This window comes from Talpa occidentalis, unplaced genomic scaffold (genome assembly GCF_014898055.3).
Source record: "Talpa occidentalis isolate TD23 unplaced genomic scaffold, MPIMG_talOcc4v2.1 talOcc4.7, whole genome shotgun sequence".
Classification (NCBI taxonomy): domain Eukaryota; kingdom Metazoa; phylum Chordata; class Mammalia; order Eulipotyphla; family Talpidae; genus Talpa; species Talpa occidentalis.
Window position 1 is genome coordinate 39,823,829 of NW_023605083.1, and position 25,401 is coordinate 39,849,229.

General features: G+C 47.0%; 1 protein-coding gene across 1 annotated transcript in view; it reads right to left on the bottom strand.

Moving 5' to 3' along the window:
* Window positions 1–25,401, bottom strand: part of TTLL11 (tubulin tyrosine ligase like 11) — a 197,085-nt gene that overhangs the window by 90,675 nt on the left and 81,009 nt on the right. Inside the window, exons 5-6 of the mRNA XM_037494722.2 lie at window positions 20,292–20,387; window positions 19,430–19,545 (exon numbers count right to left, since the gene is read on the bottom strand). Coding sequence (XP_037350619.2) covers window positions 19,430–19,545; window positions 20,292–20,387 — 212 coding nt within the window. The remainder of the gene's footprint in view (window positions 1–19,429; window positions 19,546–20,291; window positions 20,388–25,401) is intronic.

The following is a 25,401-nucleotide window of genomic DNA, read 5'->3' on the forward strand; positions in this document are numbered from 1 at the left end:
CAGCCACCATAGGAGAGGGGAAGTACTTCTGTCTGGAGGCTCGGAGTCTAGTTCGGGCCCCCTCCTTTCCCTGGACCACAGCGATGGGTCCTCCCGCCCTCCCTGTCTGTCTTCCCTGCATCCTTCATGGTACACCTCAAATGTCAGCTCTCACAGGAGTGACTTTCTCCTCTGAGCTGTGCCAGCACCAGGAACTGTCACCATCTGTCACCTGCAGCGGATGTCCTTGCACCCAGGGCTACCTCCAGGAGCTGACCTTGACCTGCCTGAGGCCAGGGCGCTTGCCTGGCCCCTCTCGACGCCCTGTCACCCACTGCAGGGTGTGGAGCAGGCTCCGTAAGCCAGAAATACAATTTCAATTAGATTACCAACTTCTTAAAACATGATTCAATGCTAATTAAACAAGCGGGACTTTATTCACCATCAACCCAGAATTGTTGACTAAAGGTACAGAGAAAATTAGAAGCTCCTCGGAACTCCAATTACTGCAGAAATGGGCTATATTTGGGAGCCGATTAATTTCATGATGTTGAAAATAATGCCTCTAAGATCCTGTTGTTCACATCCATTTTTCTCCATTAAAATGCTTTAGCCGTGCTGCGCATGTCATTATCATGTGCTCATAAGCGCTGCTGTGGAAGGGGGACTTCAGGGTGACTACACACACCCCGAGGCTTACTCCTTACCTTCTAAAATTGCAGTTAATTTTAACCAACTTTCAAGTCAAGCCATACTCATGACAAAAGCAAGCCCCGGATTCTAGAAAATGCTTTTTGTCCTGACTTCTAAAAGAAACGAGGTGGAAGCTGCTTTCTTCCTCCATCCTCTTCTGGGGCTCTGTCTACACAGAGCACCTGGTGGTCCTCACCTTCAGCCCTTGCTTCAACTGCCACCGATGAGCTGTTGGCCATGAAATCAGTAATGACAATGGCAATAATGATGGAGATAGCCAACATTTATTGAGCACTGACAATGTGCCAGGCGCCTTGCTCGTTTCTAATGTGGATTTCTTACAGTCCTCTCCATCTGTAGAGTTGGTGCTGCTATTGTCCCATTTTACACACAGCAGAAACTGAGGCACACTTTGTTCAGTAACTGGCCCTGGGCACGTAGCTCACTGGTGCCAGAGCTGGAATTTGTACCCAGGCCTGTGGTCCCGCCACAGTCCATGTCACAATGTCAAGTCTCATCCTTTTGACAGCCTCTAGGCTTCCTGCACCCGCAAGTCCCTCTTCCGCAATGAGAGCACATGGGCTAAGCACGTTGAATCACCATCAGCAAGTGACCGAACTAGTGAGTGAAGCCAGATACCCAAAGGATCTTCATTTCTGCATAATAGTAATAGCCATCAGTGAGAAGACCCACAACGGCTCTGGATGTCTTGCTCAGGACCATCAGGGGCCAAGTATATAATGAATATACATCTTTTTCTCCTTTCCCAGGGACAGGGATGGAACCACCCTGCTTTCCTTCTTAGGTGTACATCCCATGCCAGACACTAAGTTAAAGCTTTGGTGAATGAATGAATGAAAGAAAGAGGACCTATATGGATTGAGTGCATGGGCACTGATAGGCATACCTATCTCACCTACTTGTTGATGTCCAAATTATTTTACCAGGAGGCAAAAATTTTTTCCTTATAGTGGAAGATAATTTAAACCTTAAAAGTCTGATCAATTGCTCCATTTCACAGATCTTCATGTAGTTCAAGAATTGTCCAGAAAAGTTGAGGTTAAAGCTACACACGCCAGAAGCCAGCATTTGTGTCTGTTCCTTGCAGTGTCTCTTTCCCCGGCAGAGAGCACTGCAGAGAAAGGGTCGGGTCTCAGCCCCCTCACTCTCCTGCCACCATGTTCAGTGGTGCCACGGCTCTTGTTGCTTGTTCTTTCTTTGAGTATTTGCAAAACATCCACCCCTCTTTTACAATGAGAATTCCAGGAGATCAGACCTGGGTTAGCTTCACGGCACCATCCTGTCCCCTAGAGAGTGTCCCATGCACGGGAGCTGCCAAGTGTGCTGAATGAATGAATGAATGAGTCCATCTGCATGTCTGTCTCTTCTTTCATTTGTAATCAGTGAATAAAAATCTATCCTCATATTCTAAGAAGGTAAACAGGAAACTTGGTGAGGGAAATAAAAAACCATATTCATGTGACAGTTCCAAACCCTAGCCAAAAGCGGTTCTACACAGTCTCTGTTTTCCTGGAAGGAGAAACAAATTTGGACCAAATTAACAAAATGATAAATGCAGCCCAGGCAGGCTGGCCATGCTGTAAATGATCACTGAAGAGCTAAACTCTTGTCCTTGGGGGTCATTTTAGAATTTGGAACTTCTCTGTCATAATAGAGAAATACTGAATTTGTTCCTTTAAGTGAACTCAAGTGGAATGACAATCGTCCAGGGGGTATTATTGGTATTTAATCCACACCTTCACTGTATTTTTTAAAGCTATATTTTAAAATTATTTTCATTCTTTTCCCATTCTACTTAACTAAAATCCAAATGCCCGTGACATAAAACCTGGTCAATTATACACAGGCCAGTGGATCGCAATGAGCACATTCTGGTGAGGAGGTCGCAGCCAAGAACAAGGACGTAGGCCCAGCCGAGGGCTGAGCTGGGCCATGACTGGCCGTGTGACTTTGGGTGATGACTCAGACCTCTCAGGCCAGATTGTTTTCTTTTGGAAAACCAGTATTTGTAAAGATGCAGTGAGAATCCAACCAGACAATAATATTTGCAAAGCACCCAGCCCTGCCCCATAAACAGTAATGGCAACATGGTTCAGCAGCAGCGACAACAACCCCAGAAAGATGTGGCATCGACAAAGAACCCGATATGTCTGTTTTCAGGGTGAAAAAAAAATTACCATTAGGATTTCTTCAGTGAATAAACTAGTAATTTTAGCAGCACAATCTGGCAGCCTGTGGCTTAACAAGCAACTAATTAGAAACTGGAACTCCTTAAGTGCTGAGTGACACCTGCTTTCAAAAAAGCACAGACAGGGGGGTAGGGGTGGAGGTCAGGTGCGAAGGTGGTCCCTGGCCTTTCTCTCCTGGAAAATACAGCTGAAAACACACCCCAAATGATCCCCATCAATACAATCTTTTCTGAAAAGTACTTGGTTTATAATATGAACAAAGAGGGCTTCTAGGGATCCATCATTCAATGCCACCCTGCATCAGACCGTTCCTGCCAGTTTGGGCTGTGAAAATAATGAAAGCAATAATTAAAGGTAAATTATGCAAACGAGAAGGGCAGAAACACATGACTGAGAGGGGATTTAGGGGCTGCTCTGAAGGATGGGATCCGATCTGTTCCATGGGGAAACCACCACTGATTCTCGTTCCCAGCCATTGACCATGCTGCTGCCATCCCTCCGCTGAAGTGTCCCTGGAGGCCTCTCCTCTGCCCACAGGGCAAATCTATTGCACCTTGGCCTGGTACTCAAGGCCCTTTATAATGGGACCACTGCCAACCCTTCTCCTCATCCTCTGCTTCCTACACCCCTAACCTCCATCCATCCCAAATTATGCTTTCTCCAACTCACCTTCGACTTAATGTTTCCATTTAGGGCAATACTGACAGAAAAATTAGATGAAAAGTCAATGTCTAAGTTCTTTAAAAAAAGTCCCTGGTTAGCCCCCTTGAACAAATCCTACCATAGGAATCGATCCTCCTGTGGAATTTTGGAAAGTATGAAAACAGTCTACTTCCTGGCAACCCCCAGAAATTCTGGTTTACTTGATCCGAGATGGGGTGAGGCTGAGGGGGGATGTTCCCTGGCCAAGCCTGAGAGCCACTGGTCTCCATCTGTGCTGGAGTACCCCCCATCCCCACTCCTGGCCAGTGCACCCCGTGTCCCTGCTTGGCCCTACAGAACTTGAGTTGGGGATCCCTGACCTAGGTCAACATCTCAAGTCCTCACCATCAATCTTGGTGGTTTCAATTTATATAAGGAAACTCAAATTAAGCGTTCTGTCCTGGGTAGCCCAGTTCTCAAGTGGGAAAAAACAAGGACTTTAAAATAGAACCAGGTCAGCCCAGGCTTCAGGGCCGTGTCCTCCCTGTGGCCATGTGGCCTCCTGCAGGGGAAGCTCGTGGGGCCCACAAACATTCAGGAGTCTCTCCAGATGGTTGTCAAAAAGCACCGAGCTGGAGATCAGCGGCAAACACAGCAGATCGGGCTTGTGTGTTTGTTGATGTGGATTTTTCAGAGCCAGTTTGCCAGCACATGTAACTCCAAGGCACCAGGAAAAGGGGAAAAATTGCCCAACGCTGTTCCTCTGATTTAATGAAGCAGGTGTAGGAATGCATTTTAGAGAGATTTCACTCCAACTAGTTAAAATGGACAGAGTTTCTGAGTTTGCAGCAATAACCTCCAGTAGGTGGAAAATCCTCATTGTAGTTTGTGTTGAGATGCCACATGGGGACCACTGCATTTTGCTCGCTGCTCTTTGCTAGGTGCACTTCATTTGGTGTCACTTAGCGGCAGCGAAAAAGGAAAATAAAAGCCTGGAATGAAGTATCTTGGGGTGCTCCCTGTCCCTGACACCAGGAGAATAATAGAAAATGTTCTCTGAACAAGCCGCCTGGCAGCCCGGTCTCTGCCTCGGCTGCCTGGTCACGCAGAGTCCAAGCTGGGAAGGCTGGATCAGAGCTCTAGAGAACAGCGGAGAGACCGCAGGGTTCCTCGCCCCCACATCTCCTCCTATCTCCTCTCTAACAAAGAACCACCCAGTGTTTTCCTCACGACTAGAAAGCCTGGTGATGCGGAGCTTTTAGAAGCTTGAAGGAGACTACATTGAAAAGGAAAAAAAGGAACCTGTTTGCCGCATGCCTGCTTTTACCACCAGGCACCGCGACCGAGCATTTTTCACACAGGGTGCCCGAACCGCCGCTTACTGAGCAACAGTTACATGCCCAGCCCCACCCAAAGCCCTGAGGTTCCATAGCTTGCTGAGTCCTCTCAGTCCCCTATGAAGGAGCTCCCATTTTACAGATGAGCAAACTGAGGCACGGATAGCGGCTGTTACATTAGCTCAACTGGTCACGGCTGTGTGGCAGCACTAGAAAATGGAGGAACAATAATTGTGGGGCAGTTATTTGTACTGAGAGATGGAAATACTTCTAGAAGAAAGGGGATTGTCAGTGGCCTAAACTCTGAGCTTCATTTATTGAACATTTGCCAAAACAAACAAAAAAAAATCCTAAGGTGGTTTCAATGTGTGTTTCTACAGTGAGACTGGATACGGTGCTTACATACAGGGCCACTGTTTGTGGAATAGTATCATCCCTTGTCTGAGGAGCCTAAAGATCACATAGTGAAGGTGATTTTAGGTCACTCACCAGCGAGTCCTCTGCAGGTGCTGGACCAGACAAGCATTTAACATCGACCCTCACAATACCTGTCCCAGTTTTGCAGATACAGAAGGTGAGGTTCGGGGAGCAGCTTGTCCAAGGTCACAGAGCTGGCAAGGGGCAGCAGCCCTGCTCCTCACAGTGATGCTCCGGTTCAGGGGCTCCTAAATCCACTCCTCAACCCTAAATGTCACGCGCTGAGGCTGCAGCAACCCTGAATGGGGAACATTCCCGACTGGGGAGGCTGCAGGACTACTCCGGAGCACGGGGAGCACTGATCCTCCCTGCCTGCACTGGTGAGGGCAGGCCCAGTGCAGCCTGGGAGCAGGCTCAGGGCCCGATGCTCTTGGGGACAGGGGGACCCGGATAGGAATTTGTCTGCCCTGTCTCCCGGCTAAGTGTTTCTCACAGGAGCATGCTTGCCTGACCCACTCAAAAATGTGGAAATTTAAAGGTGAGAATGACTCAGAGCCAGCTGGGGTCCCGCCCAATGCTGGCCTCACCATTATAATCCTGACGGAGAGAACACAGGCTCTGCAAGGAGCCGCACTGGGTCCAAATCCTGACTCTGCCCAAGTTGGAGCAGGAGCCTTGTCAGGCCGCATCTGGTTACGTACAAAATCAACAGGGGAGAGGCTGCCGGGCCACACGTGATACACGTGATGGTGACAGTGATGGCTGAGAAGGGCCAAGTGCAGGCAGGCGGTCTCCCTCGCCCTGCTTTTTCGCAGCCACCTTCAAGGTCTCCCTCTGGCCAGTGGTGCTGCCCCTTGAAGCCTGACAGTGGGGACTGGCGGCTTGTGAACACCCCAGGCCTGTGCCAAATCCCCACTAATGACTTTTCAGCATAAATTAAATGAGTGGAGACTTCCTAACGGCTGCTCCAGGACACATAACAGCTTCCAGGAGAACCAGCAGAAATAGCCAGCATCAGAGAACGGCCGTTCTGACCCGGGGAAGTTTCTTGTTCATTTAATTTCTACTTTCCGTCTGACTGGTGGGTGGTTGTCTATTGTAAACTTTCCGTCTGACTGGTGGGTGGTTGTCTATTGTAAATGCTAATAGACAAGAGAGGCAGAACAAGCCACCGAGTCCTCCCAGCCTGCTTCAACAAGCCCACACCAGGAGATCTGTGGTGTGGCCTTGCAAGAGGGGTTCAGCTTTCCATGAATACCACCAGCAACAATCTTTACGTTTCTCTAAGTGTGATTGATGTCAAATTGTGTCATTTGCAAAGGCCGTTTCTATATGTCTCATTTGACTTTATTATTTATTGAGCACTTCAAAGCGTTATCTCACTTAACATTCACAAAGACCAATGTTCACCCCTCCCTTGCAGGTGAGGTTTAGTGAGGGGAAGGGTTCAGCTAGGGTCAGCCTGCAAGGGGAGCATGTCGGGCTCCAGAGCTCGTTCTGTCAACCCCTTCACTCTGCTTCCTGGAAGGCCAGGTTGGTTGTTTGGGATGGGCTGGCACTATTCCACCTTTGATATTTCTTTCCAGGTGACAGGAGAGCCATTAAGATAAGCTTTTTGGTATCTCTCCATCCTACCCTTGCTCTCCCTGAAGAAACAAGATGCCCTCTTTGATTGGTGAGTGGGGAGAAGATGGGAAAAAGCAGCTCAGTCTTTCCCCTGCTTCCTGCTAGAGGCTGCCATCTGCAGCTCACCCGGAGTGGGTACTGGCTGGTCCCCCCCCCCCCCCACCTCTGTGTGTATGTGTGGTAGGGAGAGGGGCTGCTGTCCGCTCAAGTTTCACTCTGGATTCCACATTAGGAAGCTCATTTGCCTACAGACATAAGACACATTCTTCCAGGGCCTCCCTGGTAGCGCAGGCGATTGAGGGCAGCGCTGTGAAGCTGTCCGCAGCCTCTGCAGTGCCGGTTCGATCCCCACCAGCCTCGGAACAACCCACATGTCGAGGCAGACCTCTGCTGTCTCGCCTGCTGCTCCCTTCAGCAGTGTTATTTCAGTCAATCTGCCTGTTCTGCTCCCCCCTCTGTCTCTGCTGAATCCTCACACCCTCCCGCACATCTGGCCTGTACCCTGGTTTTTGAATAAATAAAATAAATCTTAAAAAAAAAAAAAAAGACACACTCTTCTAGAATGAAGGGGACACTTTGGCCCAATCCTCTGTACTCCTTTGTCTTGATCTCAGAACCAAAGTGGTGCAGAGGGCTGGTGAGGCCCCTTCAAAGATTCTGATGGTTGTGATTCTTGTTTTACAGATAAAGCACTTCCCAAAAGAAAAGATAGCTTAAGTGTCAGCACATCTGTGATAAATAGCCTCCAAAACATTATTATGCTATATGAGCATAGTTCCTTTAATTCAGATTAGGAGGCAGTTTGAGGAGAAAAATGGGAGAATGTGAACACATCGCCAAAAATAACTCAAATGTAAAACAAACTAAAAGAGAAAACACAATTTTCAGTGACTACATCATAAATCAAGAAGATGCCAGGTCCTACCAATGCTGAGATCTTAATCTGAAGTAAGACATAGAGCAATTGGAATGCCAATGATAGCCCAGAATTGAAAATTAAGCCACAGCATATCTCAACTACTTAGAAGGAGCCAAGAACCAGTTTATAACTGCCGCCCCCCCCCCCCCCACCAAAAAAAAAAAAAAAAACCAACAACAAACCTTATGTGGGATCTAATCGGTTTAAAAAACTAAACCTGCTTTTTGGAGCTGTCTCTCATTTGGAACTCATCCTGAGATTGGCCTGCAGCCAGAGTTCCACCAAAATGCCTACCTAAACAACAGACCCGCGACATTACTGTTACCAGTAATCGAGCCAAGGAAGGGTCCTCAATAACCATCCAAGCCCCTTGCTGAAGCGGTGAAGTGGCCTGGTGATGAGGCTGGGCCAAGGAGCTGCCTAAAGCATCTCAGCCCACTTCACAGATTCCACGTATTCATACTGTGTTCTCACCAGTCAGGTCCACAGGTTTCCAAGACCAAGGGAAAGATTTCCCCCCCAACCCACAAATAACTGGTGGAGTAAGTGCAAAGACTCAAAGCCCGGGAGACCATGGGTCATGGGCACAATAGCTAAGCACAGAGACGACCCCCTTGCTACTCCCCTAATTACCAGAGCTGGTTCACGGGTTGCAGTCGTGAGCAATAAATGCAGGTGAGAATAAATGCAAAGCCCAATAATGTTACCCTCGTGAGCACCCAGATTATCACGGCACCAAAAAACAGCTTTCTATATCAGAACTACTTTTAGAAAGACAATCCTGTTTCTCTTCCTCCAGCTAATTAACGTTGGTAACCAGGACTAAAGTGTTTCGTCTGAATGTGATGGAGAAGCAAATCGTGCTGGTTGGAGGCAAGGAGCTGGGTGGTGAAAGACTGTCAAAAACACATTCTGTGTAGGCACATTCTCCCCTGATGATAAACACAACTTCCAATTAAGCTGCCCTCACATATGCGGCACCTAATACCTGGTGGTTTAAAAGCAACTGGAAAAATTTGCAGAGTCTGAGGGTTTTTTAAGGAATAAAATCACTTTTTTTTTCCAATCTCTTTTTTTTAAGGGAATTAATCACATGCACTTAAAGAACTGCAGCATATTCACACCACAGCAGACTCCAGTGATGAACAAACCGCAGTCCAGAAGGGTGTGGGCTGTGGCCCAAGGTCAAGCACAGCACAAGATAGCTGCAGGATGGCCCCCCAGCCGGGGAACCTGACTCCCAAGCTCAGGTCATCGCCACCATGAGAGCCACCTTTTCCTGCAAAGGTGATCCCCTTAGTGTGGTCCAACAAAGAGGAGAAGTTTCTGAAAATTTATGGAAACCATTTTCAATTTGAGGCACAAATTGAACAAATGTTTTGCATCAGGGATCATCTTAATTAAACTCTTCAGATGAGCACTGCTGATTTACTTCCATCTTGCTAAACTTCATTAAGCTGTCCATTTACTTATATAAATTCCTGTTGAATCAAATATCTTAAAAAAAAAAAAAGAAACATGTATCATTTGCATGGTGAAAAACTGCATATTAAATATGTCCCTCTGTAAAACTTATAATGATGACAGTGATCATAATAATGGTCATTTATTGAACTCCTGTGTGCTCAGCACTGTAATAGGCACTCCTATAATTACAACAATAAAGATAATCATAAAATAACTACCATTTACTCAATACTTATCACATCCAGGCTTTAGGCTACATCATTATGTGCGTGAATTCATTTAACAGTCAAGTAGTGATTGCTACTATTCACATTTTACAGATGAAGAAACTGAGACTTTGAGAAGTTAAGCAACTACCTCACATTTCAGGGTGGACCAGAGCAGAAGTCAAGATTCAAGCCCGGGCCCCCAGAACTCTAGAATCTTTGCCTTTCTACCACACAACGCTACACCCCAATTTATAAAACATGACTTCAAGTTCCGTTTCCAGCAAGGACATTTATAGATTCAAGGACGGACTCAATGGTGCTGAGATGACCTGTTTCCTATACAAATCTTGGTCTTCTCCACGGTTTGGAACAAAATAACTCTGCGGCTACCAAATTCCCTGAAGGGAAACAGAGCTCAGAGGGTCAGGCATCAGATAATGCTGAAATATGAAGCGGTTCTGAACGACAACGAAGTCTGGGAGTGAAACACAATTTGCCTATTGTTCCATTTTCAAATATTCATGAGGCACGGAAGCATTCCCACTTTCAATAATTAAATGGCTGAAATCTGCAACCTGATGTACTCACTGATCACGCACGACGCATTCCTAGAAGGACCTAAGTTCACGTTTGCAGCCCCACAAGCTGCCGTGTTACAGAGCAAAACCAAGCCAATGAGACAGAAACGGTGCTGTTGCCTAGAGGAAAAATTTTCCCCGCCACTTGTTCTGCTGGAGAGAAAGGCTGAGTCAAAATTAGGAATGCATCTAGGACTGTGCCTGTGAGCCAGCCGGAAGAGAAGGCAGAGGGGGAAGAAACCTGCAACCTTCTCCCTCATTAGGAGGATTGTTTTCAGAGGGTTTGATTGTGCCTCAAAGGTTAGATTTTACAATCATTTAATATTTCACTTGTCTTGAGAAACCCACACAGAAAGGCAAGGCGAGGATGCTGATTAATCAAAATGTGAGTTCAGGAAGTGGCCCTGTTTGTTCTTTTCAGTTCTGTGGGCATGTGAGTAGTTATTTTAACCTGAGCGCCGCACTCTCCATGCTACTGGCAAACTCTCCCCCAGGGCGTCTTCCATCTCTCAGGCATAAGGATGAGTCTGTGCCCATGGAGAGCACAGGGCCACAGCCCAGGAGAGGCTGGGGGACTGCTGCCCAGAGCCGGTGGGGGTTTGGGACAGACACAAGGATCAGGGCTGGCCAGCAAGTGGCTCCCCAAACATTGTCACTGGACCTTGTTGGACATGGAAATTAATCTGAAATGATGGGGGTGGGACTCTGCCCTCTGGGGCTCACAAACTCCCAGGTGGTTTTGATGCTGCTAAAGATCGGGAACCACCACCAACCTGGGCATTGTCTCCCCTCTGCCCCTACTCGGTTGCAGGCTCTGAAGTCCTGCAGTCAAACTCTCTGGCTCCATCCAGCCCAATGGCCTGTGCTGACCTCAGGCAGGAGTAGCACAGACTCCAAAGCATCCGTAGGAGGGGACCTGTGGACGTCTTGCTGACTCAAGCCCAGAATCTGATGCCTACTGTGCCATCCATGCTGCTATTCTGAAAGGACTGAAGCTCTATCCCAAAATCCAGCCTAGGTGCTAACCCCCCTCCCACTCCAGGGCCAAGAAACAACACATCCAGGACCTCAACTTGCCACCTGTGCCCCTCCAGGTCACAGCTCTTCTCCCCAGCTCTGCCCAGAGCAACCATCTTAAACACTCAAATCATTTTTCCTTGCCTTTTTTCATATTTTTGCCACTTGGAGTTACATCTTTATAAGCAAAGTCTGGTTTTGCCTGTTTTGCATTTATTTCATTGGAACCACACTATACTTTTTTGTGACTCGCTTCTTTTGCTCAGCATCAATCTCAATGTGTGAGCTGTAGTTTGTGCATTTCCTTCGACAGAGAGTATTCCAGCACAGGACTCACCGCCAATAATGTATTTTCTGTTGGTGGATGGTTAGATGGTTTCCACCTTGGAGCGGTTGTGGGCTACACACCTGGAGTTCCGGGGTGTAGGTCCTGCCTTACAGCTCCCAGGGGTACTGTTTTCAGTGCCTCCATCCTGCTGACCTTGGTGCTGGTGCTCCCACTGCCTCCGGCCCCTCAGAGAGGCTCAGTCACCCCTGGCCCAGCCTTCAGTGGAAGCCCCCACACTCCTTCATGCATGCATGCATTCTTGCTCGGGCATTCCTGCACACATGGATGTGTGAACAGCTTCTCCAGGCTGGCCTCCAGCACTGCAGGGGAATGACGGTCGGCAGGAAGAAGGCAGATGAAGACAATCACCCGACAGGAAGTGCACAGGCCGAACAGCCAGCTCCTGCTCAACGTGGGTCGCTGTTCATTCCCACTCTCAGTGGCAGCACCCAGGAGGGACAAGCTTGGGGTGGATCCCACCATGCCAAACCATTCACATTCCACCCTCTTCCCATCCCTCATGTGAGCCTCTGTGAGAGGAGTTGCCAGGGGCCCTCGTGCAGCCTAAAGTCGGGGGAGGAGGGTGGCATAAGAAAAGGAAAGAAAGCAGCTGGAGAACATTGCCCGTCATGTGGTATGATAACCCAGGGCTTTCCGTGATTGCTAAAACTGGCTTTAATTTTGATCTTTCATTTCTTTTAATCTAGCAGATAATTAGAGGGAAATCAAATCCATCCTTGCAGCCAAAGATTAACCTGTCACTGCTGTAGCTCCCTTCCCACTTACTCTATCACCTCAACCTTCGTGCTTTAGCTTTTCTTCAGAAAAAAATAAAGAAGCCCCAGCTTACATATATTGCTTGATTCATTTAAATGCACTCAGATGGGACGCATCCCACGACAGTATTCTCTTGGGAATAAGCAACGTGCCCCCACCCCCCATCAAGAATTTCTCATTGCTTTACAGATTTGAAACACCTGCTACAAGCTCCCTCCCTCACGGATGAAGAAACTGAAGTCCGGAGAAGGGAGGCCGCTTTGAAGGACAGGAGTTACCCCAAGGCACCTGACACCAGGGCCCCCCTCCTACCCACTCTTCTCTCCCACCTGCACCTTAGAAACACAAGTGGCTCTCCAGTTCTGATTCCTGAGGACGCTCTCTACCCAGGCCAACCTTCCAAATGGCACGCAGATGCCAGAAAGAGACTTAGCATTCACCAACAGGAGGCTCCTCTGGTCTAGCCATTGATGAAAAGGATATTTAGAGAGTTGTTAACAGGAAGGCAAAATTGCTGAGACATGAAATGGAGGAGAATAAAAGCAGCACATGAAAATGACAAGATAGAATGGCCTCAACTATGAAACAACAGAGTCAGAAGAAAGTGATGTTATTTTTAGAAACTAAAAAGTTAATAAAGGTTAACTTTGGGTGGTTGAATTCAAGGAGATATTTATTTCATGCTATATGCGCTTCAGTGTTTTCCAATTTTTCTACACTATGCACAAATTACTTTTATAATGAGAAAAAAAGGTTAACAAAAAGTGGATAGCAGAGAAGACGTGTCTGTATGCCCACCCCAGAACACCCTACTGGAAGGAAGGTTGGCTCTCTTGGCCTGGCCTGGTACCTGCCAGCCCCACAACCCCTTGACCTGGCTGCCTGCCTCCATCCTTATTCCTGCCAGGCTCCATCCATTTCCTCACCCAGCAAGCCCAAGCAAACGGAAGCCCCCTCTTTCAAGAATCCTATCTTGACCACGTTAGCCCAACTATCAGGTTGAGTCATAGGAAATTGCTGTTTCTGTAGGTCCAAGAAACTTCTAAAATAGGCAACTTCATGTGCTTCATTTCAGCCTAATCCTTGGCTCGCCCAGCTTTCTTCTAATCCTGGGCAGCCTCTCCATCAGGGGCACAACTGCCTGCACACAGGAAATTCCTGCCTAGTAACATCCTTTCTCTCTGTCTCTCTCTGTCTCTCTCTCTCACTCTCCCTCACTCCAGTGACTTAAAATAACACATACTTATTATTTCATAATTTCTTGGAATCAGGAGTTCAGGCAGTTTAGCTGCCTGAAGCAGAAGAGGCAACTGCATCAGATCTCACCAAGCTGAAATTGTCGGCTGGGCCTTGTTATTATCTGGAAGCTCAACCGAGGAAGGTTCCTTCTACATTTACTTAGATTGTTGGAAGAAACTAAGAAAATCTTAGTTTCACCACACTGTCCAGAGTTTCTTGCCATGTGGGCACCTACACAGGCAACCTCACTGTGGCTCCTTGGCATTTCAAAGCCAGCAGGGGAGTAAGGAAAACTCTCTCATCTCCTGTGTAGATCCTGCTGTAAATTGGTGTTCTCTGCCTAGTGGCTTCTATTTCATTCATTCTGGTTTTGAACATTACTGAAGATTAAGTGTACACCTGGTTGCCCCAAAGGAGATAATTCTATCACTCCTAAGCACCTACTCATGGTTTCTGCATTTGGAAAGAGAGAGGTGAGTCTGTGGCCCAAAGTCTACAGTAAGGTAGGAATCCACCCTGGAAATGATAATACCATGGGTGGGTGTGGAGGGTTAAATCTCTTTATTCTGCTAACTACACTCACACCCATTGTCTCCTAAGGTGAGAGCTGACAGAGCTGTCTGTTGCTTGTACCTGTGGTCTTGGGCATGTCACTCCACCCCTGAAGCCTCAGCGGGCTCACCAGTGACTAGGAGTGGCCCAGCATCCACTGCACGTGGTTGTTGCAAGGACCACTGGGGATGAACATAAACACCACCTCGCACTCACAGGGAACACTCAAAAAAGCAGTTCCTGGTGAAAGACGCAGGGCAGAAGCCATGTTCCTGTGAGCGTGTGTGTTACTGATGAGGAAGCAGGTTAGGGAAGTACAGTGACTCATGTGAGGCCAAGCAGAACTGGCCCCAAGATCTCGGTCTCTTGAGCTCAGACAGCACTACCTCCTTGCCCCATGCTGAGATCCTGGTGTGGAAGCAAGTAGACCTCACTGGAGCATCTCCCGAGGAAATGTCCAAACACACTCGCTACCACCACTACCTGGAATGGCTCTGGAAGGGCCCATGCTGAACTCCACCTGCCCTGTAATGGAGATGGACAGGCAGGAGGTTCAAGTACTTTCCTGTCTGCTCCTCAAGTCTGAGAGAGGGAGAGGAGCTCTCTGTGAGTGGAGGGGCTGACTCATGTCTAACAGGCTCTGAAATGACACCTTCGCAGCAGCTCAGGAAATCCCACCTTCCCCACAAGTCTCCAAAATGGTTCTCGCTCAAGCAAAGTTCATGCAGAAGAGGTTTTACAGGTTACTTCTAACTTAATGTGGTTATGAGTTTGCAAATGGCAGAGTTGTCTGGGTTTTTCTTTGCCTGTAACAGAATGCAGCGCTCACTAGTCACTTCCTACCTGTGCCTACCTGAAAAGACACACAATTTGCTAGCTTGCTGACCACCCTCCAACCCATGGGACCTTCTAGCGAGGGAGGCCACACGGTGCCTTGAAGTCACTAGGCCTGGGCCTGGACAAATTGCCTCAGCACTCTGTAGCTCCCAGTGACAATATGACTGTTGGCTTCATAACTTCTTTAAAAATATGAGATTTCTGGATTTTTCACCCCAGGAAAAACACACCTAGACACAGACCATTGGTGTGGTATCTGGTGTCACAACAAGTCTTCTTGGGCTTTCCTCAGCTGGGCCTTCAAGGCCTCTGGCCTTCGGCATCTCCCTCTTCCTCGCCCCAACCCCTCTGCTTCCGGCACCTGTCTCTCAGCTGAATGAACTCCTCCAATTTCCCTCCACCGAGCCCTGGCCTTTGTTCCCTCCAGTGGGGACATCCTGCCATCCATTTTCATGTTTCAAATCCTACTCACTCTTTGAACCTCAATTCAAGTGCCACCTCCTCCTTGTCAGATTCTTTTTTAACTCTTCTCATCAAGATAACTCTTCTCCTCACAAAGATCGTCCTTACATTTTCCTCCCTTGCAACTTGTCTTTGTATGTCGGGCACCTTGCACTTCCCAGATTATAGATGTGGGATCTTGCCCCCACTGCTGGCTTGTGAGCTAATTCACTTCTATGATCTCCTCCAGGACACACAGTAGGTGCTCAAGAAATGATTTAACTAATCGATACCCATTTCTCTCATCTATGTATGGTGCCAATGAAACGCAAGGATATATGCAAATAATTCACCTCTCCGTGACCCTGACTCCTTATTTATGTGAAATCTTGAAAGGTGCTTGGGGTCAGTGTGTGCTGATCGGTAGGGTTTTGCAACAAAGATATCCTTAGGAATCAGCAAAACCCCAGAATTTCAACAAAATGTCGGCTGTGCACCTATGGACTGGCCGTTCTGCAGGGTGGTCAGATGATACCCCAGAAAGTGTCTATTTCCAGAACACTCTCTGATGAGAAAGAAGATGTCCTTTATCTATGAAGAAGTGATTAGTCTAGAGAGTTTGGGAAGCCTGCTTCATATTGAGGAGTTTTAGCCAGTTTAACTGGCAGGGTCTGGGTTTGGAGGAGATTCCAATGAAGGTCACGTCATGCTAGTTAATGCTGATATTCTTCTCCAGGCCAGGACAGAGTTCCATTTCTCAGTCACAGCACAAGACCCAGCTGGGAACTTAGTCACTGGGATGGTCCTTAGTCTCTGTTCTCATAGATGGTCCACCTTAACCCCGGGTTCTATGTAGAATCACCCTAATTTGGGGATTCATCTAATCTATTGCTTCTAACCATAGCACTGTATCCAAAGGATATGCTTGGAGTCAAGATTAAGAAGTAGATGGGGCCTCCCTGGTGGCACAAGGGGTTAAGCACCGCACTACAAAGCAATCCACAACCTATGCAGCACAAGTTCAATCCCCGGCTGGCCAGGGAGCAGCCCACATGGCGTAGCAGACCTCTCCTGTCTCGCCCGCTGCTCCCCTCAGCAGTGTATTTCAGTCAGTCTGCTGTTCTGTACCCTGCTCTCTCTCTGGCTCATCCTCTCACCCCCCGCATCTCTGGCCTATGCCCCAGTTCTTGTATGCATAAATAAATAAATCTTAAAAAAAAATTAAGTAGAACCTGAGTTTCCAATAAAAACTTGAGAAGACAAACCTCTGAATTAGGGTAAAAGCTGCCCTGGCAGGCTGCATCCTCCCTTCATAACAAACCTGGTTCCCATGGTGATAGGAAGTAAATGAAATTGGGAGAGGACAGTGAAAGGTTACCATGGGAAAGTGGCTTCTGTGCCTTACATGGTAAGTTCCAAATATACACTTTGAATAAAAGAGGCAAGTTGTCTATACCCCAGCTCCCAAGGTGTCTATACCCCAGCTCCCAGGGCGTCTATACCCCAGCTTCCAGGCATTGCACTAACAAGAAAACCCCTCTGATTCCTCCCAGCCTGGCTCTGGCTTCATTTATATTACTCTGGGGTCATGAAGGGTCATGATTCCTGAGAAAGGATTCTGGTTACCAGAAACATCCACACTCAGGAAAAGGACAAATGTACTAGTAGAACAGCTCCCCCAAGGGTAGAGTGACTTTCCAGAAAGGACTCAATTGAGGGACTAACATCTAGTCTTTAAAATAATCAGGGAAATACCTGGAAAGAGAGTGGGAACCATGTGCTATTGTTTTGTGTTTTCATGCTCTAGTATAGTTTTATTATTGAGTAGTAAACTCAGCATTTTAATGGGGAAAGCAAGGAAAAATATCAGTAAATGACATTTAGCTACTAACATGTACACTTTTATATTGTCTGTAAGAAAAGGGTGAGATCAAGGGCTTTTATATCAGAATTGAAGTCAGGTTCTTGAAGTTCTAACTGTTCCTGGTTATCGATTAAAAAAAGTCAATGCTTTTAGATTAAAAATAAGGAGCTGGGGCCTCCCTGGTGGCGCAGCGGTTGAGTGCTGGGTTGCGAGGCTGCCCGCGGCCTCTGCGGCGCCGGTTCGATCCCCGGCTGCTCCCCGGCCACCGGAGGAGGGTCCCACATGGCGCGCAGACCTCTCCTGCCGCCCGCTGCTCCCCTCAGCAGTGTACTTTGGTCCTTCTGCCTGCTCTGCTCCCCGCTCTGGCTCTGGTGAATTCTCTCACCCTCCCGCGCTTCTGACTGTACCCGGTGCTTGTATAAAACAAAAACAAACAAACAAATAAATAAAACATGCCTCTATTAAAAAAAAAATAAGGAGCTGTTACTTATGACTTGATAAGTTGTAAACTGCCTTTCTCATCCTTCCCACTGGCCTGTGCCTGTGGCTATTAAGCTGCAGACCTGCAGCTCGCGTGGGTCATGCAGAAGGCCAGCTGTGGGGAAAGAAAAGCAACCAGAGCAAGATAGAAAGCAAACGGGCTTTGCCGGTGCTTGATGTGAGGGGTCCTTTGCACCCGCATGTTTTGGTGACAGAGGTTAAAGTGGCTTAGGCCACACAAGGGCCTTGGAACTTGTTTCCACCAAAGAGCTCAGAATGCCAGTGTGTATGGCCACCTATGCCAGCGTGCTATGCTGGCAACGGCAGGTGCCCGAAGTCCCCACCTGCGCCAGCCAGTCTCTAAGACCTCTTCTCTACAGATGGGATGGATAAGCATTAAAGAGTAGATTTCCTGGGTATGCGTTTTACCGCAGCTAATCCAAGCAAACTGCAACTAATCCACCGCTTTTCCTTAGGGGCAGCTTGAGGAGAGCAGGGGCCACCAGGCCCGGGGGACCTTACTACAGCTGCCATGTCTGCGCTGCTCTGAGGACTTGGCGGCCTGAGCCACCACCACATCCATGCTTTAGTGGGTGGAAGCCGCCCCTGGCAGGCTCAGCCGGAACAAAGTGCAGGTGAACATTCCTGGCTGAGTGCTGCCAACCACGAGATCTGTGCCATATGCCTCACAAGGCGAGGAAGGCTCTGGGGAGAACTGGGCTGAGCAGGCACCATATCCAGCCTGACTCAGGATAGGGCCAGTACCCCCTCAGAGTGGTGGTCCTGCGGGGCAGCACGCTGTCTCGGCTGCAGGGCATCATCACCAGGCCTCCAGCCCTGGCTAATTAAAGTCAGCATGGGTAGAGGGGCCAGCACTGGCATCTCTGAGAGCTCTCCAGATGGTTCTAATGTGAAGCCTAGGAGAGGAGAGCAGCAGCACTGGAGGCTGAGTCTAACCATGTTTGATTTCCAACCCAGGCAGTAAGGAAGGAACCGGTGTTAGAGGAGCCTGCAAACATCACCTGCTGAGGGAAGTCAATGTCCCCTTAATCTTGAACCAGAACTGATAATTGTGTCACTTGCCTGGGAGTGTCTGGGTCCATCTGACTTGCTGGAGGGGCTGGGAGAGGTGATGTGAAATGCCTGTTTTTGATTTTTCTGCTGAAAGCAGCCACTATGATATTTACTTAACCTTTACTTTTAAAGAGTTAGGAATTTGGTCAAAACAAAACAAACAAAATACCCAAGTGAAATGTCACTCATTTCAGGGGTGACTCCCTGGAGGAGGGATGGGGACAGACCCCCACCAGCATCCCCACGTAACGTCCAGGGAGACGGGCGGCACAGGGAGGAGCTGTGACTGACGCACACATTAGAGGACTGCCGGAGCTTCAGTAAAACAGCCCTGCAGATTCTGAGAGAGACAACTGTGGAGGCACAAACATCCAGAAGAAAATCAAAGGAAGATGACCAGGGGCCCTCTGCCTGGGGTTTACCTTACTCACTCCTACACCTGGATCTGAAGTTTACAGACAGCTGTGCACAAGGGGAGAGTCCATCTCTGGGCTTTGAGAAGAGACTTTCCAGACTCAGGTAATAATCAGCTACAAACCATCAGCTGAAGCCCCACATCTGATCCATAGGTAAGTCTCCATCTCCTGCTATTGAGCCACTGATTGGGTGCCAAGCTTCATGTGACAATATGACTTACTAGATAGTTCCATGTTTATAAATCTCACCATTCCAAGAACTTAACTTACCTGCTTCGGGCACAGAAAGCAGAGTCAATAGAAACAAATGATAGAAGAAATACTTACTGGTTCTCCCTTTTCTTCTTAAGTGGGTCCATGAGGCGCAGAGTGTCTCTGATCACGGCGACTTTCACTTCCTCATCGACAAGGCTGGGTACATTTTCAAAGACGCCTGGAGAAAGCTGAAGGGGCAAGGATTCCACATCACAGTGGAGACAGTGATTCTGTCAAGGGACCAGCAGCATCCAGCCCTTCCACTTGCTTTGATTTTGCTCATGTTACTCAATAGAAGAGAATTTTTCAAAGGCTCCCCGTACACTACCTTAAAGTGTCAATGTCCCTTAACCAATCAACAAAATACATGAAGAGGAACAATAGCACTGTTTTTCTGATTATACACATGATCATTGTAGAAAATTTGGAAATATAGTTTGGGATTGAGAACATGAAACCTAGATAACCCTCCCCCCATGAACCAAACTCAATGTCAACATTTGGTGTGTTTCCTTCCTTTAATGCAGTTGAGGGGTGGGGGAGAAAAATATAACCATGGTTATAAATGTACTATTTATCTTAGTGATTCAAGCATGTCGACATGGCTAAATCATATTCATAGAATTTCAATTAGTTCATCTCCTGAGGCTAACTAATTAGTTCATGTCAAAGACGGATGGAAACTCTCAGCTGCTCCCGTGTTTGCAGACCTTAAAAATGGGAAGAATGGCATGCTGGGAAATTAGCACAGGTCGGACAGGTCTTATATTAATAGATTGTTCAGAGTTCGACAAAACCTGAAATGATTTAGATTTGAGCAAAACTTTGCTGGGCAAATTGGGGATGTTGAGTCGTGTTAGCCAAGCAAACAACTTGAGAGGTGCGCGCATTCAGCTGTGGGGCAACATATTCAGTGAGACTCCAACATACTTACTTCTTGCTCATGCTCGATTCTCATGCTGGGATTCGCGTTTACTTCAAGTAGTATGGGCTTCAGATTTTTCATTAGAAGAATGTCAAAGCCTAAAATCTGGGCAGGATAAACATAATTCAGAATTATTCCCTCTAGCTACAATTTCTTTCTGAGAAAGTAAATTATCACTTGGCCCCCAACTTGAGGCTTGGCCATAGTCCCTCTTCCTCTGGGTATACTGTCAGCCAATTGGACAGCAGAAAATTGTATAGGGGTCTTGGGAATGAAATGAGTTCCCCCTAGTGCATTCCAGCACTATCAGTGCTATCTGAAGGGCTTTCAGTGGATGACCTCGTTCTTCTGTAACAGGTTTTTAAAAATTATTATTATGGTAAGGATCAGAAGCAGCCCATCAATTTCTTCCTCTCCTTCTGCTCTCCTCTATTAAGTTGCTTCTTAGCTAGATCTCTGAAAATACAAGGCTGCTTTTCTTTTTCTTTTTTTTTTTTTTAAAGATTTATTTATTTATTTATACAAGCACTGGGTACAGTCAGAAGCGCGGGAAGGTGAGAGAATTCACCAGAGCCAGAGCGGGGAGCAGAGCAGGCAGAAGGACCGAAGTCCACTGCTGAGGGGAGCAGCGGGCGGCAGGAGAGGTCTGCGCGCCATGTGGGACCCTCCTCCGGTGGCCGGGGAGCAGCCGGGGATCGAACCAGCACCGCAGAAGCTGCGGGCAGCCTCGCAACCCAGCGCTCAACCGCTGCGCCACCAGGGAGGCCCAAGGCTGCTTTTCTTAACCTCAGGTGTCCATCAGTACCACTTTCAGGACCCCTTCCAAAAGCTCTGTTCATCCCCAACCCACGCTAAGTCAGTGGAAGACAAAAAGGCAAATGTATTTTCAATAACGCACGTCCCCCCAACACCACCCCAGGATATTCTGACCTACCTACTTAGCTAAGGAGATTGGAATATTTATCAGGCACAATCCATTATTCAGCATCTCATTGAATCCTCACGACAACGTATTTGAAGTAGGGAGTATGCTTTCCATTTCACAGGAGCAGAAATTTAGATTCAGGGAGGACAATGAATGCCCCCAACGCTGTGGGGGCAAGCAAGTGCCAGCGCTGTATTTCACACCCAGGCATGGCTGGCTACGCATTCGGTGGAAGCCAGCGCATGACGCATGCCCATGACCCATTCTGTACTCGAGGCTCCATGCTTGCCCTTGACTCCAGCTGCTAACTCAGGGGAGCCTTTGTGTTCCCCTGGCCTCTCTCAATACAAGTCCCGAGGTGAGGTTGAAGCCCCCACCCTGCCTCCCGGGGCTTCTCATTCCCTCTGCCAGTAGCAACCTTTCTCCTTGAAAACTCCTCCTCATCCTTGAGGAACAAGTCCTCCCTAGGTCCTCCCTAGGTTCAGACTTGGACTAGGAGGATGTCAGGTTCTCGGGAGGACTCTCATACTCTTTAGAGGAGGTGGTGAGGTAGAAAGCGTCTAACATAATTTACACAACCCTAAAATAATAAAAAAAAAAATAATGTGGAACACAAAGGAGAGAAAATAAACAGAGAGGGTTGGACCCCCGCCTCTGTGGACTCCAGGAGAAAAGGAAGATCCATTTCCTTGTCTACGCAGAAAGCACATTAGTTAAATAGTAGTTATTAAACTGAAGCTTCGTCCTTACTAATTAAGTCAGAGCCAGAGCGACCATTTTTTGAAATAATTCAAGACGAACTTATCCTTCAATGAAGGGCAATAAGGATCAGAAGTTGGGAAAATTCATCCTCTCTCTTTTTCTCGCCCTGGTCATGAAAAGCAGGGAATGGAAATTCAGTGGAAAATGTTGCATGCATTATAGATCTGCTTAATAACATGTGACAAGTGCACATGAGTGATGAGGTTTTTAAGAGACTCTGGTGACATCATCCGTCTAACTTCGGACCTGGTCTGAGACATGTGATGCTGATGAGAACGGCTGCACAGAGGCAGCTGCAGCGCCGCGTTTATCATCCTTAGTCATCGATGCTTACTTTTCATTGCATCTTATGTGTTCGGACTTACTCTTCCTCAGCCCAGTGGACTCTTCCCACTTCAACGCACTGTGGTTTGGCGAGGATAAAGTGAAAGGGAAATTGGAGAAGGGGGAAAGAGGGGGCAAGACGTCGTCAGCCATGTTGGCCTACACCCACCAGTGGTTTATCTTCTAGAACTTAAATTTGGTGCGTGTACTTGAATAAGTTGGGTCTTTAGGGTGGTGATTTGGGGCCTCCCTGGTGCTCTAGTGGTTAAGTCTCAGCATTGTCACTGCTAAGGCCTGAGTTTGATCCCCAGCCAGGGAGCTGACCCACATATGGCACAGCAGACCTCTCCTGTCTCACCCGCTGCTCACCTCAGCAGTGTATTTCAGTAAAATCTGCCTGTTCTGCTCCCCACTCTATCTCTGGTGAATCCTCTCACCCCTGCACCTCTAGCCTATACCCCAGTTCTTCTATGCAAAAAGAAAAAAAACAGTGATGTTTTGAAGTCAGGAAGGCTTGGTCTCTGATCCTGGCTCTGTCTCTCACACTAGCTAGATGACTCTAGACACAGGGCCCATAGCCTCTCTCAACCTCGCTTACCTCATCTGAAAAATGGGACAACAGCAGTTACTAGCAGGACAATGAAAAAGCAAAGTGTCCCTGTAACTATGCTTACCATACAGAAGGCTATAGGCTACTCCCTGCCTAATCTCCCACTAATCCCATCAACAAGAAATGGAATTAGTGGCTTTGGGATCCAGGAGAGTTAATTTGAAACCTTTGCCTTTTCCTTATGTAACAACAGGCAAGTCACTTAACAGCTCTAAGCTCCAGCTTCCTCATCTGTAAAATGGGAGTAAAACTAGTACTTACCAATAAAAAAAAAAAACAAAGTATTGAACTTAACATTTTCATTATTGCTTTACAAATTTGATTTATTATCCATGGTTCCTCACGTATCTTTGAATCTTATATAACAACAAATCCAAATGTGAGAAGTTAAAAAAGTATATATGCAGACTAAATAAATAAATATATAGAGTTTATCTTCTTATGACAAAAAAAACAACCACCAGTACTTACCTTGGTCCATTCATTCATAAAATAATTAGTGAGTGTTCCCTATGTGACAGAAACTATTCTAGTTGCTGGAAATAGAGTAGTAAACTTGACAAAGCCCCTACCCACATGGAGCTTACAATCTAGTAGAGGAGATGGGATCAAATAAGTATGAAGGAAATTAGCTTACACAATGCCCCATGTGCGTAAAGATTTTTTTTTTAAGATTTATTTATTTATTTATACAAGCACTGGGTACAGTCAGAAGCGCGGGAGGGTGAGAGAATTCACCAGAGCCAGAGCGGGGAACAGAACAGGCAGACTGACAAAACACACTGCTGAGGGGAGCAGCGGGCATGGCAGGAGAGGTCTGTTGCACCATGTGGGACTCTCCCCGACAGCCGGTGGCAGGGGATCTAACCGGCGCCACAGAGGCTGCGGGCAGCTTCTCAGCCCAGCGTTCAACCACTGTGCCACCAGGGGAGGCCCATGTGTGTAAGGATTTAATGAAGATCAACTTTATTATCTTCTGTCACAGGTTTGAGGCAATATGGATTGCTTTCTTTGCAAAAGTTTAAGGAAATATGTAGCACAAATGAATCTCAACACACAGAATCACAAGACTGGGAGGAGCTTAGACTTGATCTTATTTCAAAATCCCAGAGCATCAGAGCTGACAGAAAATAAGGCATTTATTTGGTTTGGTGTTTTTCAAAATGGGGTTCTTTTCTGGGGTAGACTGGGGAGACTAGATGGGATCAACTTTCAGTTATTTTATATCTAGGCTTCCCAGGGAAAAATGCTTTACTTAAAAAAAAAAAAAAAAAAAAAAACCAGAAAACAAAATGCAAACAATAACTACTAATCTAATCTAACACCCACTTGTGCAGACCATGAAACTACAACTTGAAGAGGGAAAATCTTTGCCCCGCTGGTGGCACAGCAGTATTTGTTAATGGAGAGCACCTTTCAATTTTGCAATATCTGCCCCTCTCCCCAGAAATGCAATTGGCAATTATGTGTTACACACTTACTTGAGGGGCACCCTAGGGTTTCAAAAATGTGTCCTTCCTCCTGACCTGCAGAAGCTTCAAGGGAAGTCGAGGGTCTTTCCCCCAGGCACAACTTGAGATGATTGTAGTTCTGGCCAACATATAAGCCTAGCTTCCTGATCCACAAAAATATGAGATAATTATGTTTGCTAGTCTAGGGTGCTAAGTTTTGGGGTAATTTTTCACACAGCAATAGATAATTGATGCACCGCCTTTCTATAAAGTCGACTTTGCCCCCTGTATTCCTCACCCACCAAGTAACACAAATCAAAACTTTTTCCTTCATCCTTTATATGGAACTGCACACTGACTGCCCTACATACCAGCTCCTGAAGCTCTCTCCAGATCTGGCCCCTACTCACTGCTCCTAGAATAGGTCAGGACTGCACCATCTTTCACCTGAACTATTGAAGAGCTTCCCCACAGCTTTCCCTGCTCTCAAGTCACCTCTCTAATTCATCTGGAAGAAGGGGCTACCAGACTAATTTTTCTAAAATGCAAATAGAATATTAACACTTCTCTGCCTATAATCCTTGCTTATAGAATAAAGCCCATGTCCCGTAGCAGGTCCTCTACATTCCTCTGTGGCCTGGCATCTGTCTCACACTAGCTTTATTTCCTCCTACCCACTATGGCATATCTTGGGCTCCAATTGTGCTGAACTGTTCTAGTTCTAGGATGCTTTCCTGCCTCTGCCTTTTTACTTTTCTGTCTGAAGATGACTTTATCAAATATTTATGGCACACCTACAAAATACTAGGTATTGTTAGATGCACTGAGGATAAAACATTGAACAAGACAAGGGATGCTTAAACCTCCTGCCCTCTTGGAGACTGCAGTTTAGTGGAGAAAAAAAGACCACAAATAAGTCAATAACTAAAGGAGAGTGAAGGAGATAACTAAAGGAGGAGACGTTTTGACAATTTAGATAAGATGGTCAGAGGCCTTTCCAAATAGGTGATATTTATCATCCCATTATCTTCTGGCTTATACAATATT